Consider the following 21,671-nt stretch of genomic DNA (forward strand, 5'->3'; position numbering starts at 1 on the left):
ACTTGCAAATGGAAAGAAATTAGAAATTGTCAGACTTGTTTCTAGTATTATCAATTTGCAGATGGAAAAAGTTATAAACTGTTAGTTTAGACTCCGCTACTTGCGGCCTTGACGGTGCCCATGGAAACTATGCCACTCGAAGCGATGCTATAACGCTTGCTGTCTATACAGCTGTCATAATCACAGGATTTGTTCCTTTTAGAGAATAACTTCAAGTGTAAGCAGTATTTGATAGCTGAAAATATTATGTTTAAATAGATAGAGTGAGTATTATAGATGAGTCGTTATTTCAATCGTTATCATTTTAAATACACTTCTGTTTATAGTAAATGTTGGGAGACATTCAACGTATTTGTGTTAGCAAGAATGTTGAAACATTAAAACAATCTGTGATAAGGATAACTATGATTAGTTCACAAAAAAATTGTAATGGTTATTTGATAAAAAAGAGATAATAAAAACGGTTATGATAAATGTCAGTATTATTATATTTTGTAATTTCGGAAAAAAAGTAGATACTCCCATTTCTCTCATGAAGAAAACATTTTTTCTTCCAGACAAAGGTGAAAAAGACAAATAAAATCAACCGACACCATGTTTATTCATATTTATACATAGCACTGTAAATGAAACATCTAAATAGGAAGTATTCATGTTCTATTGTCGTCTCTTAACCTGAAAAAAAATTAAATACAGTCATGTTAGGGACATACAGAATAAAACTCTTATAAATTCAAGGACATTGCAATATAGATATATCAGATATTGATATATGTCTTCGGTTTTAAATACTCTATTAATACAATGTTGTCAGACTGTAATAAACATTTATTTAATACACTATTCAAAACATATTTTCATTCATAGGTAATGTATTTATTTTTTTTAGCCGTTTTCCAAGTCCCAACTGTCCGGATATTCCCTTGATGAAATTTCTTTGACACCATTTTTGAACAAACGGTGTTAGAAAATATTTTGTAGTATGTATTTTGAATAAAAAACAATTTTGTTTAATTAACTCATAATATGTGCTAAGTACTATTTAGCCTATCAATGTTCTCCTCTGTCAAGACCGTCACTTGTCAGATAATGTTAACAAACTTGTAAGGTACTTTACAAGGACATATTTAGCTCGGGTGTAATCTGACGCTAGGATACTATTTATACCATATATTGTTTTTGTAAATGCAGTGTTTATTATATACATATTACTTGTCAACTAAAGACATTCTCTACATAAAACATCTACTTGCCAATTATTGGTACGCCTGTATCCACTGATGTACAGTTCATGTTACAGAAATCAGTGTGACAACAGTGTGAGCAAACAGGTGCATGACGAGCAGTAAGTCCTCTAACTGAACGTTTGCTTGCACATGTCTATATAAAAATTAAAAAATTGAATGAGTTTCATGCAGTCTAATCACCTCATATTGAAGTGGTCAGTCGCCGGTTATATCAGGTTTTTATAAGGACAAATTGAAAGGTAACCTTAATGGAACCTTCTTATAAAATGTATTAGGGTATAATATGGCAAGTGGATGTCCTTGAAATATTTCGTTGTTGTATTTCATTTTTTAATTTTTATGACCGGACGTGTTCCGTACTATTGCTAAATTATTTCAATATTAATTGGTGTAACGGAAACAGATACTAGTCTGCTTTACTTATCTTACTTACAGTTATGCATGGGAATTATTTTAACAAAATAGAGAAAAGTGGAAACTTCACAGGTCGCTCAACATGACAGAAACGAAAATGTTGCAGGCTCGGTTTGATTAAGTCTGTTCATGGACGGTAGTGGAAATGCATGCTTCCGTCCACGCCCTCTAGCCCCGGGTTGAGCAGAACTCAACATTTACACATGCTAAAAGTACAAAAAGCAATTTAGAGACATCCGCAGATGTATTCAAACGGCGGTGAACATGGAACCTTCAATGATACACGTGTTGAGGCGTGTAATTCCATGAAGAGCGGCGTTTGGTCCCCAGATAAAGTAAAGGGTTTGCCCCAAACGAGAAAACAATGGGCAGAACTAAACAAACTGGAATTTAGGAAAGGGATCTGAGGTTATGGAGCCTGCGTATCACAGGAGCTGTCAAAAGACAAAATTAAAAAGCAGGCACCATATCCAAGGGGTGATTAAACAATACCAAATCACGAAAGTCGGGTTCAAACCATTTATGTGGACATATCAAACAGGATAACCACGTATATTTTACTTTGTAACTATATTCCTTGTTGAATCTGACACACTGTGTTGATATGTAATATAAATTATTTCGACTTTAAGCTAATGATCAGTTACGCGAATCAACGCCTTTTGTAATTCTTGCTTGATTACCATTTTGAATCAAATAATATGTAAGAAGTTATCTAAGCCTTTTACTGTTACTGGGGCCACAAACATTCATGTTGATCTTAAAAACTGAATAGTCATTTTTTTTCATTACGAGTGAAACTCCATGCCTTATTGTACATTATATGTTTCAACTGCCATGATTTTCAACGACAAAAATAGGATTAATGCAGCGTGGTGGATGGTTGTCTCCAAGATTATATCAGTTTCGTAAAGTCTCTCTTCCTTGGTATATATATACGCTGGGTAGATAAGCGGAAATGTCAAAAGGTGGATGAACCCCAGCTTAGAATATACGAGGGGCGTTCAATATGTAATGTTATTCCATATGTAGCTCCGTAACCGCTGGTTATATTTAGATGCGGTTTTCGGCACACTGTAAAGCAATTTATTGGAAACGAAATGCTATATAAATGTTAAAAATCAGCTTGTTCAAAGTAAAAATATAATCATTTGAGTGAGGTGTACTCAGGTGTACTGGACCATAATTATAGTATAGGTTTGTCCTGGCCATCCAGAGTCTCAGAAAAATAAAATAACTTGTAAAATCACAAAATTCTATCATTTTTCTACGAGGTACAGCAATTTGTAATGAGTTCGCATTTGTTTTAATTTTACAACACAACTTAAAACATCTAAACTCGATGTTGATTCCATATGGAATGGGTGTTGAGAGCGATTAATCAAAGTTGTAAGAACTTGTTTTGCAATCGAGAATTATGATACTAGTATCAATTTAAGATACAAGAATTTTTTAAACGATGATTATCGCGCCTGACAAAATTGTAGCGGCTTATTGTACTCAACCTATCATTTTTTCTAGTAAAAATATACACAGTGAATTTAATAAAGTTATAAACGTTTTTATTTTAGTTTTCAAATATTTTTGTGAAGGTCATGATTTGTTTTATCTGTTTAAACTGAAAATTGAACTATAGTTCTAGTTGTTGAATAGTAGAATCAAGGAAATGCATATTTCAGTCTTAATATTTTGGACATAAAATTGTCCAGTATACCCGAGTACACCTCATTCAAATGATTATATTTTTACTTTGAGTCTACCGATTTTTATAATTGATATAGCATGGTGTTCCCAATAACTTGCTCTATAATGTGCCGAAAGCCGCATTTAAAACTTACAAGCGGTTACGGAACCACATACGGAGTAACATTACATATTGAACGTCCCTGGTATAATTATTGTTCATGTAGGGAAGCTATCCATCAGGCCTGCGAACGATCGGTGGTTATATTTTTTATGTCGCATACCATGTTGGAAATCCTTTACATTAGGTCGACTGGTGTATTTTCCTACCGTAAAAGATTGTTTACTAGATCATGTCTATCAATATATCTTATTCTAAGCAGACAAGGAGGCACGGTTTTAAACTATATACTGTAGAGACCGTACCATTATAGCTCTTCGCATACTTTGATTTTTCAAACTAAAGTGATTTTTACAAATGCACCGGTTACGATAAAAAATGTAAACAAAAGATTCCGTTTATAATCTTTGAAATATATGAATGACACTCGATCTTAGTCATAATACTGATTGACAGTGAATGCTAATGACTCTATGTGTTGCAGAAAGGTATTTATTTTGTAACTGTAAGTTCCCATCAATTGAAATCCTCTCAAAACTGGTAAAATAATTACTTATATTTGGACAAAGCTCACGGTCTTTTCCGTTTGACAGCTGCTAAAAGGGCAAATATAAAAGATTCAGTGTAAGTTATATTTCACTGGTACTACCAGTTAGTAAGTTCATACTCTGAACAACACGTCAGAGAAATTCGGGCAGATTTCACCGATTATGACGTTGGCAGCATTAGATTATATCTTTTCTTTACACGAAAATTGCCGTTAGGTAACAAGGCGAATACGCCGATAATCCAGAGTCACCGAGTATTTTTCCAGTTCACGCAATGTAATCAAGGCAATTAAACTGCTTAGCTATTAGCTGCTGTTGTGATAGGGAAGTGGTAGAGTGTCTGCCTTAGGAGTGAGAGGTCCTGGGTTCGAGTCCCAGTTAGAGATTCACTATTTGCATTCTGCTAAAGCATAGTTTTGCTGTTAATAGACTGTTCCAGATGTTCTAATTTTTTAGCACACAGTATCATGGATCAGTATTGAGCAATCGAGATCAAAGTTGAATGTTAAATTAAATGCACCCAATTAGTAAATATTCACTATATTATGTCCCTTTGATGTTTATGCTCTCCATGTTCGAGAAGAGTTACATTTCCTTGATCATAAAATTTTCTTTAACAATAAAATATTAAATGCTCATAACTCCACACTTCTGGTTAAAATAGTGTCTATATTTCTGTTTTCGAAAAATATATGGGCATTTGTCTTCATTTCAAAGCTTTTTAACTTCAAACCTATGATATGAAAAACTTAGGTACTATCTCTATATACTGTCGTGAATTAGAGAACGTTTTGTAGACACCGCTTACTCAAAGAACATAGACGAGACACCAATATTGTTCTCTATTCTAATCAGAGTATACTCTAAATGGCAGAAATAATAAATTAATTGATGTAGCAAATTTTACAAGTAATTCATGGCCTTAATTGATTTTCACCAGATTTTTCTTTTTTATTTATTTTACTTTTTGGGCAGAACACAAATTTACTATCAGTAAATAAATTGCTAGCTTTATTCATTCAACTTGTGTCTTCCTTGATTTGAACTACACATCCTTTTTATCTATTATCTAAAATTAAATGCGCATCAGTTTCTTCTACTATTTCATTTCTACATGGGGCTGAGGACAGCTGCTTCAAGTCAACTTTTTCAAAAGTTGTACAAGTTATGAGTATGTACAATGTGTGTAGTGCTGCATCCATGATGTTATGGACGCCATGCATAAATAGGTATTTTATGTACAGTGCTACATCCTGTGATGTTGTGGAAGTTTTTATTAGATATTACCTGTGTATTGCTACATCCCATAATGTAGTGGAAGTTACTCTCTCCCCATTTATACTTTTCTATCATGCAAACCTGTAACATGTAGAAATAAATTTGTAATTGTGTGTTAATCGCCGATAATATGGAGAATTCAAAACGACATTAGAAGTTTAAATCTAAAATACATGTATTTCAAACAACTTTTAAGATATGTCTGTGTTTATGAACATCTAAGCTTACTTATATATTTTATATAAGATTCATTAAATCAAAGTCATGTAAAACAGTTGGTAAGTAGAAATACATCAATTTCTTTTTATCAAACAATTTCTTACAACATCTCTACCTGATTGGCGTCACAAAGTTGTACAGTGTTACAGGTCTCATGTTCACCCTTGTGAGTACAGTCAAAGCAAAGAGGTCCCCTCTGTCCGATTTGTTGCAGCCCTAGCATAAACCAGAAATAGCAGGTGATATCAATTTATCTGGGTCAGCGTAATATAAAAAAAAATCTTGGAAACACAGACCACAACCAAGCACAATAACAGCAAGGTCTGTTCATCAGATGCAATGCAATATGTGACAAACTCCACTTGCACCCTCGCACAGGCTTCAGCAAAATTCGTTTTTAGTGAAGTTAGATTACTCCATGATCCTAAACGCCGAGAAAATATAACAATACAAATGTCCAAGTAGGAGGAGACTTTTAACAGCCAACATGCAACATTTACACATGTTACAAGTACCAAAAGCAATTTAGAAACACTTGCAGATGCGTGTGTGTGTGTGTGTGTGTGTGTGTGTGTGTGTGTGTTCGGGTTTAACGTCTTTCTCAACAATGTTTCAGTCATATGAACGACGGTGTCTACTTGTAGCAGTGAGCACAATGCCCATCTTTATAGTGCTGCCTCACTGGAATATCACGCCGTAGACACATAACATGATACCCCACTAAGTCACATTATACTGACACCGGGCTGACCAGTCCTAGTACTATCCTCTAAATGCTGAGCGTCAAGCGAGGAAGCTACTAGTACCATTTTTTACGTCTTTGGTATGACGCGGCCAGGGATCGAACCCACGACCTCCCGCACTCGAAGCGGACACTTGCAGATGTGTTGATACGACGATGCACAAGACAAGGAACCTTCAATGATAGACTAGTTTGTTATTCCAGTTAACAAATTTGGCTTGCCTAAAACCAGAAAGCAATGGACATAACTAAACAAGCTGGAATTTAGTAAGGGATCTAAGGTTACGGACCATGCATTTCACAGAACAGGCGATTACACAAATGCTACACATGTATGTAAGTCGAAGCCGAGATGTTTGAGCTGAAAAACTAAACAGTACCAATAGCATTAAATCTGAAATAAATCGGAATATAAAGACTGTTGTTGTTATCAAAATTTTCCATATATTCTTGTAAACATTTTACCTTTGTCGCCACATCCTTCGCTGTTACAGAAACTATCATTACAACATTGCAGACAACCACCGTTTCCATCAACGCTCGTGCATTGCTTGAAAAAAAATTGTTTTGTTGTCAAAACCAAAACAGAAAATAAGTGTTGCAACCTATATACATTAATGTATATTTTTGTCAACATTGTACACTAACAAACAAACAACTTAAAGCATTTTAAGAAACCCTTTTTATGCAATGGAACCTGTCCCATCATCCATTCCCCCACCTTTAAAGCTCATAACCGAAGAACTAAAGTTCGGTTTGCAAAAAAAGGTTTTCGGTTTAGAGACGTTTCATCGGTGAAATATTAGTTACATATTGTTACATAAAACTGTTACAGAATTACTTGAAAACAGAAATAACACTTTTAAAACTCTATGGTCAAAAATTCTGATACTCTTTATAAAACACAAGTGCCGAAAATTAAGATTGCCTTTTAAATTTTTAGTTTTTCACATTTTATGTTGATATGTATGTTCGGTCCAGAAAGTCCAGAAAAAAATGTTCGATTTCAGAAATAGACGGTTTTTGGTAAACTGGGGTATTTGCTGTCTAGTAGCTAAGAATGAAATATTTCAGGACAGCAACACTTGTTAAGGACGCTCGCTACAGTTTCGTAATTTTTTTCTCAATAATAGATTTTGATGAAATGTTTTGTATTAAAAGATCATGTTATGATGTATTGAAAAATGAAATAAAAATACTAGGTCACCAGCTTTGTTTCAATTTAATTTGCCCCTAGATATGGTGCTATTTTAAACATTTTTCAAAATGTCTGATCCTAAAATATATTTCAGTAAAGTACAATAATCAGCATAAATTTGATTATCTAAGCATTTTTATAACGGAAAACAATATATCTATTTGAAACATACTCAGAGATATCAAAAGAACATGATCTTGTAAAGAAAGTAATACTTGTTCAGCAGACCCAAGGGCTATGTTTGCATATTTTTGTCAATTTTTAGTTTGTACTTTTGCTATTTTATCGAGTTTCACATAATAGAATTTAATCAAACTCTGCACATACCTTTGGTTATGTCTACCTAATCTAAACAAAAAGAAAATTGATAGGTCACCATATTAGATTTCGTAAATAAAATTACAACGAGGTTGGGTGTGGCGGGTATTTATACAACGCAGGTTGGTACGAAATACTCATTCAGTGTTTGAGCAAATGACTTTGAAATATATATATATATACAATTATCAAACGGCAGATTTCTTAATAAGCGGATTTTAAGGTGTTTCTGAAGCATTTTGATGGCATAGAACGATGAATTTTTTAAACAAAATCTATAGTTTACGAATGTACGGTACGGGTACGGTACGGGATTAGAAACAGCTGTGACACAATGCAGAGTTTGAGCGCTGGTATAAATAACAGACTCCAGTATATGTCGGATTGAAGCAATTTGAACTAAAAATACTTTAAATGTATATATTTTGTAACCATGGCGATACTTACCCTTACCTTTAGTCAGTATATTATACATTTTGTACATAAAATGCATGCGAACATACAATAATTTGCGAATTTTTGCCTTACGCGACATTAGATAATCACTTGGCATGGTGTTGGGGTAAATATCGACCCGTCCGGAAAAACTGTAGCGAGTGCCTTTGAGGGATTTAGTGCATTGCCGTGTAATGAAGTATTTCGACCCCCATAGAATAACGACCCCCCGGTCATTATTCTATAGAAAATGTGACTCCTTTCCTGTAAAATATTGATCCCCTTATAAAAAACTGACTCCCTTTGAAAACTCTATAGAATAACGACCCCCCGGTCATTATTCTATAGAAAAACTGACCCCTCCAAGTAAAATACTGACTCCCTAAAGATGACTCCCTTCGAATCTCATAGAATAACGACCCCGGTTATTATTCTATAGAAAAAATGACTCCTTCCATGTAAAATGCTCACTGCCGAAATTACTACATTCGAACTCTCATACAATATCGATTCCCGGACATTATTCTATTTAAAAAAAGTTACTCTTTCCGTGTAAAACACCGGCTCCTAAAAAGACTTTCGACGATAATATCTATTAAAAAGTGATCCCCACCAAACCTAACGGACAATTTTACTAGATCTACAACTCTAATACCCTCCATTGCCAATAGTTAACATTTTGATTGTACTACTGCTACTGGTGCCGCTACTTCTATTGCTATTACTACATGTACTTCTTCTTCTTCTACTACTACTACTACTTCTACTACTACTACTACTACTACAACTGCTACTACCGATACTACTATACCTGCTTCCACTAATACGTCTTGTAAATCTACCTCCTCTTCTCCTGCTGCTGTTGTTTCTGTCACTTATTCCTCTGCTGCTGCTGTTGTTGCTGCTGCTGCTGCTGCAACTGCCACTACCACTGCCACTACTACTACTACTACTACTTTCTATTGTTGCCGCTACCGTACTTTACTGCCACTGCTAAGTATTGCAACTTCTATTAATACTAAGTTCTATGCTACCAGCAGTTTCTTGTGCAGTTTTCTTCTGAAGAATAACTTCATACCGAAGTTTGCAGGGATTATTGACACTGGTGTGTTTTGTGAACGTATTGTGAATTGTTATTTTCATGAAACAAAAATGTATACACCAAGATACAGCGTCTAGAAATAGAATCCCTTTTCCCGTTGCGGAATGCTCTGATTTCTGTGTCAAGTGATGGTATCTGGGGCTAATGGTCAAACGGAAGGACGGACGGACGGACAAGGGCAAATCTATATGCTCCCCCCCCCTCCCCCACCCCGAGTGGGAGCACAAAATGCAGCAATTAGACCTTAGATACATGAGTTATCACTAAATTTGACCAAATGACCGGGGGTCGTTTTTTTATGGGAGTCAATATTCTTCGTGAGGTTCAGTTTACTTCACGTGGGGGAGTCATAGTACTATGATCTGGAGGTCATAATACTATGACCGGGGGGTCACTTTTTCTATAGAATAATGACCGGGGGGTCATTATTCTATGGGGGTCGAAATACTTCATTACACCGGCACAATTTTGCGAAAATGCATATTTTATAATATTATTTATCTTTCCGTTTCTATTTGAAACATTTATCAAAAATGTTAAAGATACCTGATATCTACATGAAATGCTCTTATCTTCAATACGATTATTAGGTAATCATGCAAGTTTTTGTAATTATGCGAGGTTTGGATAAACTATAAACAATGATAAAAGTGATTTAAATGATTGAGTGTTTGCTATTGTGTTCAGGTATATAATAAAAAGCTTATTAAACGGCAATGATTACAAGCGCTTATTTGGTTAATCTTCCTCGTGCAAATATAGCTTTAAACGTGCTAATAAAACTAACGACACGCTATTACAGTTCAGTAGTATTGATAGTCCTGGGAAATATAGAAAAAGAACTTTTACTAGAGATACAACAGTGCCCGCGGAGAAATAACAGTATTTACCTGTCTGCTTATACAGCCTGATCGGTAAAGCTTAGCATGAATGCTTCTGAAGTAACTTTGCACATAACAAACCTGGAAAAATAATGAACTGTTACAGTTTCGGGGTCAGTCTATTAATATTCATCAAACTCCCTAAAACAAGTTCAAACATCATGACGTTCGAGCTATATTTCTAACAGATTTATGTTCCGATGATTCAATTGACATTTTCCAATGTATTTATAACAAAACTGTTGTTGTTGTTTTTTGTCAGAATTTGTGGTCTTCAAATGTTGCTACACGCAACATATAACTATACTTTGTTGAATGGATGCCTTATATATAAACATAATTCTAGTATACATAATTCATAATTCAAAACTTGATAATAACAAATACAGTACTTAATAAACGTATACAACACATGGGCATGTCTATAAAAGGTATGTATTTCTTGGTCTTGCTTGCAGATTGTGATAGTTTGTCTTGATGTACAATCTGTCAACATGTTGACGGCAACGTTGTGTGATAAAGACGATAACGAAGAAAACTGCTGAAATAAAGTAAGTCATACTTAGTATTCTTATTAAAACAATATCAATATGTAATATTCTTATTTAGGAGTAATAATGAATAATAAATACTGGAATAACCTCATCATCTGTCTGACATCTCTCAACCCAGTCGCAAAACTGCAGGTGTGTCATGCCATCGCAGTGGAAACACCATCTGCCAACATCTGAAATTGGTCATTATACTCCTTTGCGTGAAGGTGCAATCTTCTTAAGTAGTGAACACGTCATGACAATATCTCTGTATGCGACCTCGGCATTCTCCGGATTTTACAAAACGCCAAATGCGCATAGGTCCGAAGAATGCACTTACATAAACGCACTCTCTGTGATCAGCAGCAATATTCTGAGATATCAAAAATAAAATTAAATACGTTACCGTGAATGATTTCTGACAGGATAATGAAAGTATATATATATATAGTTGAAAAAGATCCAAACGAAATCATACCCTATGTGTCTACATTTAACCCAAATAATAAAGAGATGTTTAACGTTCTCAAAAACAATATATCAATTTTAGAGACTGATTCAATTATGAACGAATTATTAAGATCCAATACTATCATTAGGAGCAAAAGACAGCCACCAAATTTGAAGAAACTATTAACTAGAGCAAAATTTTCTGAATTCAATATATAAAGAAACAACAGAGTTTACAAGTGCAATAGACCTAACTGTAATCTATGTAAACAAATAGAAGAATCTAATTCATTTAACATTAATGGGAAAATATTTTACGTGAATGAAAACATGTCCTGTGATGTGAAAAATGTAATTTATGTTATGACGTGTAATGGCTGCCATGAATATTACATAGGTCAAACCGGAGACAAATTAAGAACTAGAAGAACAATTCATTCTCAACAAATTAGAGACCCGTCGGTAAGACAATTGCCTGTCAGTAGCCATATAGACTTTTGCTGTACAACAGAGCCAAAATTTACAATATTCCCATTTTATAAAATGAAAACTAACAGTTTATCAGCTAGATTAACAAAAGAAACATATTTTATTGACTGTTTTAAACCGAAATTAAACATGCGGAACATTTCACATGATACGGATTGATAAATAACATTATAACGTCATTAACTCCCGTTTGACGTCGAAATTACGTCCCTTGTTTCCTTGACGTCAACGTCATTTCTATTGAATTAATTCCCTTTCTCTTATTGTTATATATTTAGACACACTGATGAGCCATTCACGGCGAAACTAGTTTGTGACTTTTATATTAAAATTTAAGAAAAACTAAGCGAGCTTGTGAAGTCATTTTATAATTTTATGGGATATGTATATATTCTGTCAGAAATTAGAATGTAAACTTTCATACCACGTTTTCCTTTTTTACACCATCTACCTCAGCGAGATATATGTATATTATGTATATGTTTTGTTAAAACGTATTGAAATAGAAGACACACTTAAAAAGAATATACGCGCCATTAGTGACTGTTCCCTTAGTTTAGTTTAACGTCACACGTACACAACTATAGGTCATATGGCAACAGCCCTGCTTTTGTTGGTGGAGAAACTCTTAAAGTCACCCTCCGAAAGATAATTGAATCGATTGTTTTATTACCTCCTATTATTGCTCCAACTCAGTTAGTTCAAATGTAATATTTAAAATTGTGTTTTCTTTTACCATGTAATTATACATAACATCTATCTGGACTGCTACTTAAAATATCTATTTTGACGCTTTAAAGAACTTCAAAAATATATTCCAAAATGTATACAAAATAATGAATCTTGATAGTAAAGAAAAATCATCAGTGGAATGATACAAAATATTGTACTAATACAATACATTAGGGTTATTGTAATAGTAGCTCGATCTTGGGTGGAGTCTCGCGAGGCGCATAAGCGTCGAGTGTAATCCGACCTTGCAAATTCAAAATTCACGACAGCCAAAATCAAAATCCATGATCTAGCTGCTATTGTAATGACCCTTTCATTATATACCTCCGCCTTTTTGTTTCTTGTTTTCTTACCGAAAGAAACCTTCAATGTATACTGACGTTACATTAGATTTGAGTGAAGTTTTATGTGCGCTATTCATTCAACTGTTAGGTCATGCCTATTAGTCTGACAACATACATTACAAAAGGTACAATACGGTTTTTTTCTGCCTGTTCATATTTACTTGTGAAATACAAAAGCTGTATATTTGACAGAATTTATATTGGTACATACTAGTAATACAAATGATTATATGTATAATCCAACAAGAATAGACTTACCCCCCTGAAATGTTGAGTTAGAATACACAGGCTTGGTGACTGTGGTTGTTTGTGCATGCGTAGTAGCTACGGTTGTGAGGCTAACTTCATGCTTTCCACAGTCTGAAAAGTACATGCAATGTTTAAACTAAAAACTAATGTCTGCTTGTAATGATATTTTAAAGCAAACTTCGGCAATAAATTTCATCCAATATAAGGACAAAAAGCGAATAGAAGCAACCCCCATCATATCCACTTCCGACAAAAAACCCGAGACCCTACCACAGAATATGTATGGACTGGTGCACAAAAATAAATACTGAATGTAAAAATAATAGGAGTTAAGAACAAAATAGATAGGCGGAGCCTCCGGCCGGTCTGTCTTCGATATGCTTCACAAGAAATTCTCTATCGTTTGACCAAGTCTTTAATTACGTTATAAACAGTAAATCATATTTCAACTTTGAAGTTATCCGAATGAAAATTTCTGTACAACAGCCAGGAAATACAGAAATCTTACACTTTCATGTTTTTAAAGAGAAAAAAGTATTACATGAAATGACATCATTATAATGTTTATGAAATATTACCTTTATTGGTAAATGACAGCTGTAGAGGGTAACCGTACGCAACAAGATTACCGGGGCGTCCATAAATTATGGCTCCAAACTTTATTCCATCGCTGTGATATAAATGAAAGTAACTGTTGTGTATGGCATTAACAAAGAGAGTTGTATACTGATCTAATGGCGGTGAGACTGACACATTCTTAGCGCTCCAGTAAGACATTGAATGTCCATTCAGTAGAAGTCCGCCGGTACTGTTCTTTAGAATTGTAATAGCTATAGTATTGCTTCCTACCCTGGAATAATATTTTTGTGTTACGAATTTATACGAGTTCTTAAACTGAGTGATCCCTTGTGTGGTTGACATGAAGGGATCACCGGCCATTTTATCTCCATTATGTCCGTATTGTATCACACTGATTGGTTTGTTTGCTAAAACAGTTACAGGATCTGTACTAAACAACAACTCAACTGAAGTCATTTTGTTCATGTTTAAGGCGAAGTGATCTGTACTGTTGTAATAATGTACTTCTGTGTTATCCTGATCTGTAAATAACTTCACAACAAAATGTCTTCTTGGATAGATAGGTGGAACTATGAATCTTGTAGTCCAGTATTTTGTCGGAATCATTTGCTCGACTAGATACTGCCAATCTCCGATTCCAGCAGGAACATGTGCCAAAGCAGATCCTGAGAAAATAGCTACTGGTTTGCTAGATGTTACTATACTGCCGCTTACGTCATTATTCACTTTAAATTGATACGTTTCAAACTTCTGTAATTGAAAAGTTAGGTAAGTGTTTCTCTTTCCATCAATTACTGTTGACAGGATAACGTCTGTATCATTCTCCACACCAGCTATGAGAATTTCACTACTGTATGGGTAAGTTGGAGTGTAAGAAGCAGCAATATATCGAGTACCAAGAGCGCTGAGTGGTAACGCCAGGAATCCTTCTGCTATATCACTTACACCACTAATAAAAACTGTCAAAGAAATATTCAAATCTGAAATAACTTCAGTCCCTTTATATTGCGTTCCATTTTCAAACTGTATCAATCTGCCATGAAGCAGAATAACGGTATAGTTTGAAACAGTATATGTTCTGTTCATGTTTATAAACGGTGCCGTCACACGAACATGAGTCGATACTTGCAATTCTGGTGTTAGGTGAAGTTGAATGGTAGCGTTAGCTGACGTGACCCTTTCATAGTAACCAATAAGGCCGAACATAAAGTGTGTCCCAACTGAAGCTGTGGAAAGGAACTTTATGTTCGTAATACACAACGCAACTCAACTAAACTAAGTATTTGCATGAACATAACGTAACGAAATAAACATATGTTGGAATGTGTACCAAAATTTCGAGTAATTCCATTCAATTTTATTTGACCGCCTCGATAGCCTAGTGGTAGAGTATCCGCTTCGGGGACGGGACGTCTTGGGTTCGGTCCCGGCCGCATCATACCAAAGACGCGAAAAATGGTCACAGTAACTCCCTTGCTTGGCGCTCAGCATTAAAAGAGAAACTGGCTTCCTGGGATGGATTCCATTAGGAATGAATTGTTGAGGCTGATTAAAATAAGCTGTAGAACTTGCTTCACAATCGACCTAAAATAAATTAGTATCAAACAATTTTATTTGGCATTATTTAAAGAGAATTCCTATAATTTTTTTCCTTTCATAGAATTTTTTTAAATTCATATATATGATAGGAAAATGTGTGCTGAAAACAATGAACAAATAAAAATAATAGGTCACCAGGCTTGTTTTTGTGAAAAATTGCTTTGAACACACCCACTGTTGCTGAAACTGCCAGCGATTTTTGAACATTTTCATAATTTTCTGCTTTTTCATGAATACCAACCAAAATATACATCCAGGCAGCACAATACGGTTTTTTTCTTATTACAGATTTTATCATATACTTACTTGATATCATAGTCATATTTGTAATACTCTATCCTTACAATGATGGGTACAAATGAAAAAAAAATTGTTTCATATTTACTTTTGTGAACTTTTTTCAATGAAAAATACCCATAGTGAAGAATATTTTTTTTAAATTTTGAAAAAACTCTTTCATAGATTTGTTTCCTTTTTTTCTTGTGTATAGATAATTGTATTGTGAGCATAAAAATGGCTAAAAATGTATGGGTCACCAGGCTAAATTTTATGTTAAGACCGCTAGAATACAAACACCTGTTCGGACGGAAATAGCGCGAACCTGCCCAAATTGATTACATGTATGTCTGCTAAAAGTTTTAAAAAAGTTTTAAAAATTCTTAATTCTTTCTATAATTGCATACTAAATAATCTGAAAGGTGATATTGTCTTATCAGTACTAAGTCAATTATCTTACATTATATGAACAACACTGTCTTTCTACTAAAATGCGATGTGAAAACACAACCACAAAAATAGCAAGATACCTGTCAGGCATGATACTTGTCAATACAACATAAACCAGTATCAACATTTGATTACTGATATAACTTATCAAAAATGTTATTTCATTCAAGATTCCTCATATTTAAGATTGTCTGTAACATGTTTCAACAAATGTTGACTTCAGTTCAGTTTTCCATAGAAAGTGCCGGCTGCGCAGAAAGATGCGCATTAAAAACTATAGGAATTCCCTTTAATACTAGTATTTACCAATTGCACTATAAAACCAAATGGTTTTACTGTACTATTTAACTGAACTGTCAAAACATGTTCCCGGCTTTCATGTGAACAGAATATAATGAAAGCCGGGAACAGGTTTTGACAGTTCAAAATACATAGTATAATACAGACATACGTAGAGTATACTAGTATTGTTTATTGTAATGTTAAATAATATTTTTTGTTTCCCACTTCTTTCAATTATGTTTTATTTAGAAAACGAATTTTAGTTATAGTTTAGCCTTGTCGGCTCTTACTTCTTCTGTTGTTAATTATTTGGGTAAATATAGGAAAAAGTAACTGCCTGAAAAGTATTTCAGTCTATTTTTTCTAAAACAGCTTTTTATGTCTCCTCCTTACTTGTTTGTATTTGGCTCGCGCTTTTTCAACAATATTTCAGATAGTGCCATGATTTTACACAAGTACCTAACCTGTTCTCTGCGAGTAACTGCCAACTCTATCTGAGTCACAGGTGAAGGAAGAATAATACTTAAAACAAAGTCTTCTGTCAAATCCTTTACGTCGGGCGTAATAATTTCACGTGAAATTATTTGTATGACGTATTACCGCCCGAGTGTATAAATAGTGTTGAAACACGGTTTTGCTATAAATTATTTCGATTCTAATATGCCCTTAATCTAAAACAGTAGATAAAATATAGTAGCGCTCTTTCGTGGTCGTAACAAAAACTTTGACATCACCGCACGTTAACGTGACGTCATTCTAGCGTAAACGTGTTTTAACAAAGACAAGAATATTAGAATTAAATTTCGCTATACTGTTTTACACTTACATGTTTCACATTGTTGGGACGCAGCATATCCTGTTTTTATGCGATAGCCGGCCTAAATATAGAATGAAGAAACAAAAGGTGTTTAAAAATACATATATCCTGAAATAACTTTCAAACTGCATTTTATCTTATATACAACTATATGACATCGAATTAATGTCAACAGAAAGATTAGTAATGTAATAAATCCTACTTACGAGTTATTAACTCCTACATAGGATTTGGTAGTTCCAGTATACGACATAATCTGTCATAAGTACGATTTACTAACTGCCACATTTCTACCAAGGACTTAAAAACTCATGCCTTAGTAAGCCCTAAGTAGGAGTTAATAAGTCCTACGTAGGAGTAAGTTTAGTCAATCGTTGGTGTTACTCAACGAAACTGAGTATGCTTTGCGTACTATGCTTCCAAAGGATCTTATCACAAATTTACTTACTGTCTTTCGTAGGAGTTAATGTGCCACACACAGAAGTGACTAGGTTGTACGTAGCAGCTATTAAAAATATGTCTGCTTGCACAAGGAGTTACTAAGGCATATAAAGGAGTTAGTACGTCATACATAGGAGTTGTTTATCGTCTGATTTACCACGGCTCAGAAATCAGATGCGCACGAATTAACACCCTTTTGGTTAAATATCCAAACATCTGTAAGATGAATTGTGGAAATCAGACGATAAATCACAAGGCCTTGTTTGGTTTCATTCTAACAAGATGATAGAAATTAAGTTTAGCTTCAGTCATCCGCGTCATAATGTTTTGGACGACATGTGGCTATTTGACATCATAATTGACGTCATAATGTCCTCTCACAGGTCCAAGAATAAACCGTTGTTTACACAAAATTTTTATTTCTGTCTTTGTTTGAGCGAGAAAAAAATGCTAGAACGTTTTCTCATTTAACACGATATTCCGTTCGATATTGCACGTAAGGTAATCCACAAATTCCATGTCTGTCGTCGAAAATAAGCAAGTATTGAAAAAATGATTCTATTGAAAGATTCGGCAAAGAAAAATACTCTATATGGAAACTTATTTCTTACCACAAGCAGCAAAATGCAAAGTACGCACTTCATTCTCGGTGGCGATTTGCAATTGAAGCTCTAAACTGTTTGTTATCTTGAATAAACTGGAACATTTAACGTGGGATATAACATATGGCTTTTGTCGCTGCTAGGTTTCATTAAGTTGACTTAAGTATGCAAACTATTTAAAGTTCGGCATTCTCCGCTTGTTAAAGATATTATCGGTTATGACCGAAGGATGCCGAAATCGCATACGGAGAATATGAACTGGTACGTAAATTGCCGATTGTCATTACGGGTCCAATATCGTAATCTATTGTAAGAATGTTATTAGCTAAATATGGATTTTTCTTCGCGTTCAATTAAATTTCGCTATGCTGTTTTATACTTACATGCTTTACATTGTTGAGAGGCAGCATATCATGTATACATGCGATAGGCGGCCTAAATAGAACGAAGAAACAAAAGCTGTTTATAAAATATAAATATCCTACAATAAGCCCTCACTCTATCTGCATTGTTTCTTTTATACAATTCTATGGCAGCGAATTAGTGCAAACAGGAAAATAAGTAGTTAATTAGTCCTATTTATGACTTATTTACTCCTATGTAAACAAAATAAATCCTAAAGGGCTTGGTAATTCCAACATACGACAAAATATCTCCTACTTACTAACTCCCACATTCCTACCTAGGTCTTAAAAATCATAACTTAGTAGTTAGTAAGAGCCAGTCGTAGGAGTAAATTATTGAAACCGAGTATGCTATTATTTTGATAACGTTCTGTGCTTCAAAAGGATCTTTTAACACATGTACTTTACTGTGCCCTTCGTAGGAGTAAATATGCTATACACAGAGTGAAAAACTTGTACGTAGGAGTTACTAAGGCGTACATAGGATAAAGTAAGTCATACGAAGGAGTAAGTCAGTCATACGAAGGAGTTAGTAAGTCATATGAAGGAGTTAGTAAGTCATATGAAGGAGTTAGTTAGTCATATGAAGGAGTTGGTAAGTCAGATGAAGGAGTTGATAAGTCAGATGAAGGAGTTGGTAAGTCATATGAAGTAGTTAGTAAGTCATATAAAGGAGTTAGTAAGTCATATGAAGGAGTTGGTAAGTCAGATGAAGGAGTTGGTAAGTCATATGAAGGAGTTGGTAAGTCATATGAAGGTGTTAGTAAGTCATATGTAGGAGTTAGTAAGTCATATAAAGGAGTTGTTAAGTCATATGAAGGAGTTGGTAAGTCATATGAAGGAGTTGGTAAGTCATATGAAGGAATTGGTAAGTCATATGAAGGAGTTGGTAAGTCAGTAAGTCATATGAAGGATTTGGTAAGTCATATGAAGGAGTTGGTATGTCATATGAAGGAGTTGGTAAGTCATATGAAGGAATAAGTAAGTCATATGAAGGAGTTGGTAAGTCATATGAAGGAGTTGGAAAGTCATATGAAGGAGTTGGTAAGTCATACGTAGGAGCGAGTAAGTCATATGAAGGAGCGAGTAAGTCATATGAAGGAGCTATTAAACATATGTCTGCTGGCACAAGTTCACTTCTATAGAATTTGCATTTACGCTTTAAAATATGCCAATAACGTAAAATGCAAACTTATTTATTTGTGAATCAACCAGTGAATGATTTTTACAAAATATTTTGATTGGTAGAATAACACTGGCGCTGAAGGAGTTACGTAAATTCTTACCAGCGAAATAGTCAACAAACACAATATCAGTTATTAAGAGTCTGCCAACATGGGATTTTGAATCTTCAGAGACATGCTTTCTTTGGAAAAGTAATTATCAAAGCGATTGCGTGAAGAATATTTGATACAATCCAGTCTAATAATAAAGTGTTGCTTATGACTGCAATTATACAGATCAGTGTCACAATATGTAAATAATGCTGGAGCAGGTAAAGCATAAGTAGCATTTTTGTTCATAATTTTTAGTAGTAAAACTACTGATTTAGCAAAAAGATCTAGTAAAATCTATACGCTTGAGACTCGATGAATAAGTATACATGTGGCAAAATATACTACCTCCCAGGCATTATTACAATACAAGAAATGGATTAAATTTAATGATGTATAACATGTATAACATGCGCCTGGAAATATTGACAGTCATTATAAATAAAGAATGTTATACCGATGGATTTATTTAATTTCACAAGATCGCGAAATCACCGACAATTTCTGGCCGTTTCTACAGTCGTCTGCTGGTGAATTTATAACTTCGAGACTTTGTCTTCTTAGTATGATATACCGAGGTTTCCTTCACGCAAAAATGTCCCATATTACAGTACTGTTGGGGCTAGTTAGAAAATAGAATAAGTCGTATTACTTTAAACAGATTGAAAAAAATACACTTGTAACAACAGAGCTCGGACCATAGTTTTAATTATTTACTTTGTTTTTGTGTCACACCCATTTAGCTCAATAGAGAAAACGCATGCACACGAATCGTAGGGCCTCGAATCAAAACCGACAATTATTCAGGTTTTATAACAAAACAAACAAGGATTGAATAATTTATTTAAGCGTCGCATAGTTTATTCTTAGCTTGATACTAACCAATGCCAGAATATTGCTAGCATGTAGTTTGTTGAATCTTGCAATATCAAATATCAATGAGAATATTAGAAATCACATAAACGAACGTATGAACACAAACAAACACTTCAACATAATATTATGTTTATTTATAAGGCAAAAAAATCTTTGTTTCCGATAACATGCTCAAAAATGTTAGGGTAAGAAGGTTTTCTTTTTCTTTTTTTTTTTTTGGATTTCTTTATTATTTAGGGAGACTTTTCTGAAATTACTTTTGTGTCAAAAAATAAATACAAATAAGGGGGTTATGCCTTTAGAGCATCAGTTAGTTGATTTCAAACATCACTGGCCATGTTTAAAGCATAAAAAGTTGAAAAAAATATTTTCCAAGGCCATAAAAAAATTTAGGGTCGGGTCAAAAATTTAGGGTAGGTCGGGATACCGGAAACAAACAATCTTTTTATACTTACAATATTCATGTGTTTCGTTGAACATTATGACTCAGCTGATACTTTATCCAAATCAAGTTTACAGTTTACTTTTTTCAGTAAGATAATAATAGTATTAACCTGTCGTTTTTATAAAACCAAGTAAACAAGCGAAATTTTCTAGTTTAATTTTAGCGTTTGAAAGTTCAATTTATATACTCGTCTAACGATTAGTGAAATCAGCATGATTTACCTTGCTTTATTTAAATAAAAACACTATTATACTGAATAACACTACTTAGATAACGGACCACTACATTATAAAAAGTACAAAAACATGGATGACCTCGAAACCGAACTATAAAACTAGGCTGTCAACGCGACAGACGAAGTATAACCAAACCGCTTATCGGTACAGAAACGTGCTGTAAAAATAGCGTGGTAAAGGTGGTTCATCAGATTTTGGTCATCTAATGAATTTCTTCAAAAGATAAAATGTAAGGGTACAAGATACAAGATACACATTTTTATTTATAATCTGGTTTCAAACGTAATAACAATAGCTATGAATAGCTATTGGCCGATATTTAAGCCGGCCAATAGCTATTCATAAAATTTCCTGTAGCACGAATCTTAAAACGTATCTGACCTAGTTCATAAAACATAACAGAAATA

General features: G+C 34.1%; 1 protein-coding gene across 3 annotated transcripts; it reads right to left on the reverse strand.

The window, feature by feature from the left end:
- Window positions 1–1,014: 1,014 nt before the first annotated feature.
- LOC123558097 (IgGFc-binding protein-like) lies at window positions 1,015–18,145 on the reverse strand. Of its 3 annotated transcripts, none has more exons than XM_053525636.1 (6): window positions 10,828–11,453; window positions 10,196–10,267; window positions 6,718–6,802; window positions 5,626–5,726; window positions 5,301–5,372; window positions 1,015–1,380 (listed from the first exon to the last, which is right to left on the reverse strand). In XM_053525636.1, exons 1-6 carry the CDS (start codon window positions 10,879–10,881, stop codon window positions 1,246–1,248), a joined length of 519 nt encoding a protein of 172 aa, XP_053381611.1. In that variant the 5' UTR covers window positions 10,882–11,453; the 3' UTR covers window positions 1,015–1,245. The 3 variants fall into 3 exon arrangements, with proteins under 3 accessions (XP_053381611.1, XP_053381609.1, XP_053381610.1); XM_053525634.1 differs by lacking the exons at window positions 1,015–1,380; window positions 5,301–5,372; window positions 5,626–5,726 and adding exons at window positions 13,562–14,788; window positions 16,996–17,047; window positions 18,039–18,145 and having other exon boundaries at window positions 6,764–6,802; window positions 10,828–13,094; XM_053525635.1 differs by lacking the exons at window positions 1,015–1,380; window positions 5,301–5,372; window positions 5,626–5,726 and adding exons at window positions 13,562–14,788; window positions 16,996–17,047; window positions 17,435–17,484 and having other exon boundaries at window positions 6,764–6,802; window positions 10,828–13,094.
- Between the last annotated feature and the right edge of the window lie 3,526 nt (window positions 18,146–21,671).

Source organism: Mercenaria mercenaria, chromosome 15, assembly GCF_021730395.1.
Source record: "Mercenaria mercenaria strain notata chromosome 15, MADL_Memer_1, whole genome shotgun sequence".
Classification (NCBI taxonomy): Eukaryota; Metazoa; Mollusca; class Bivalvia; order Venerida; family Veneridae; genus Mercenaria; species Mercenaria mercenaria.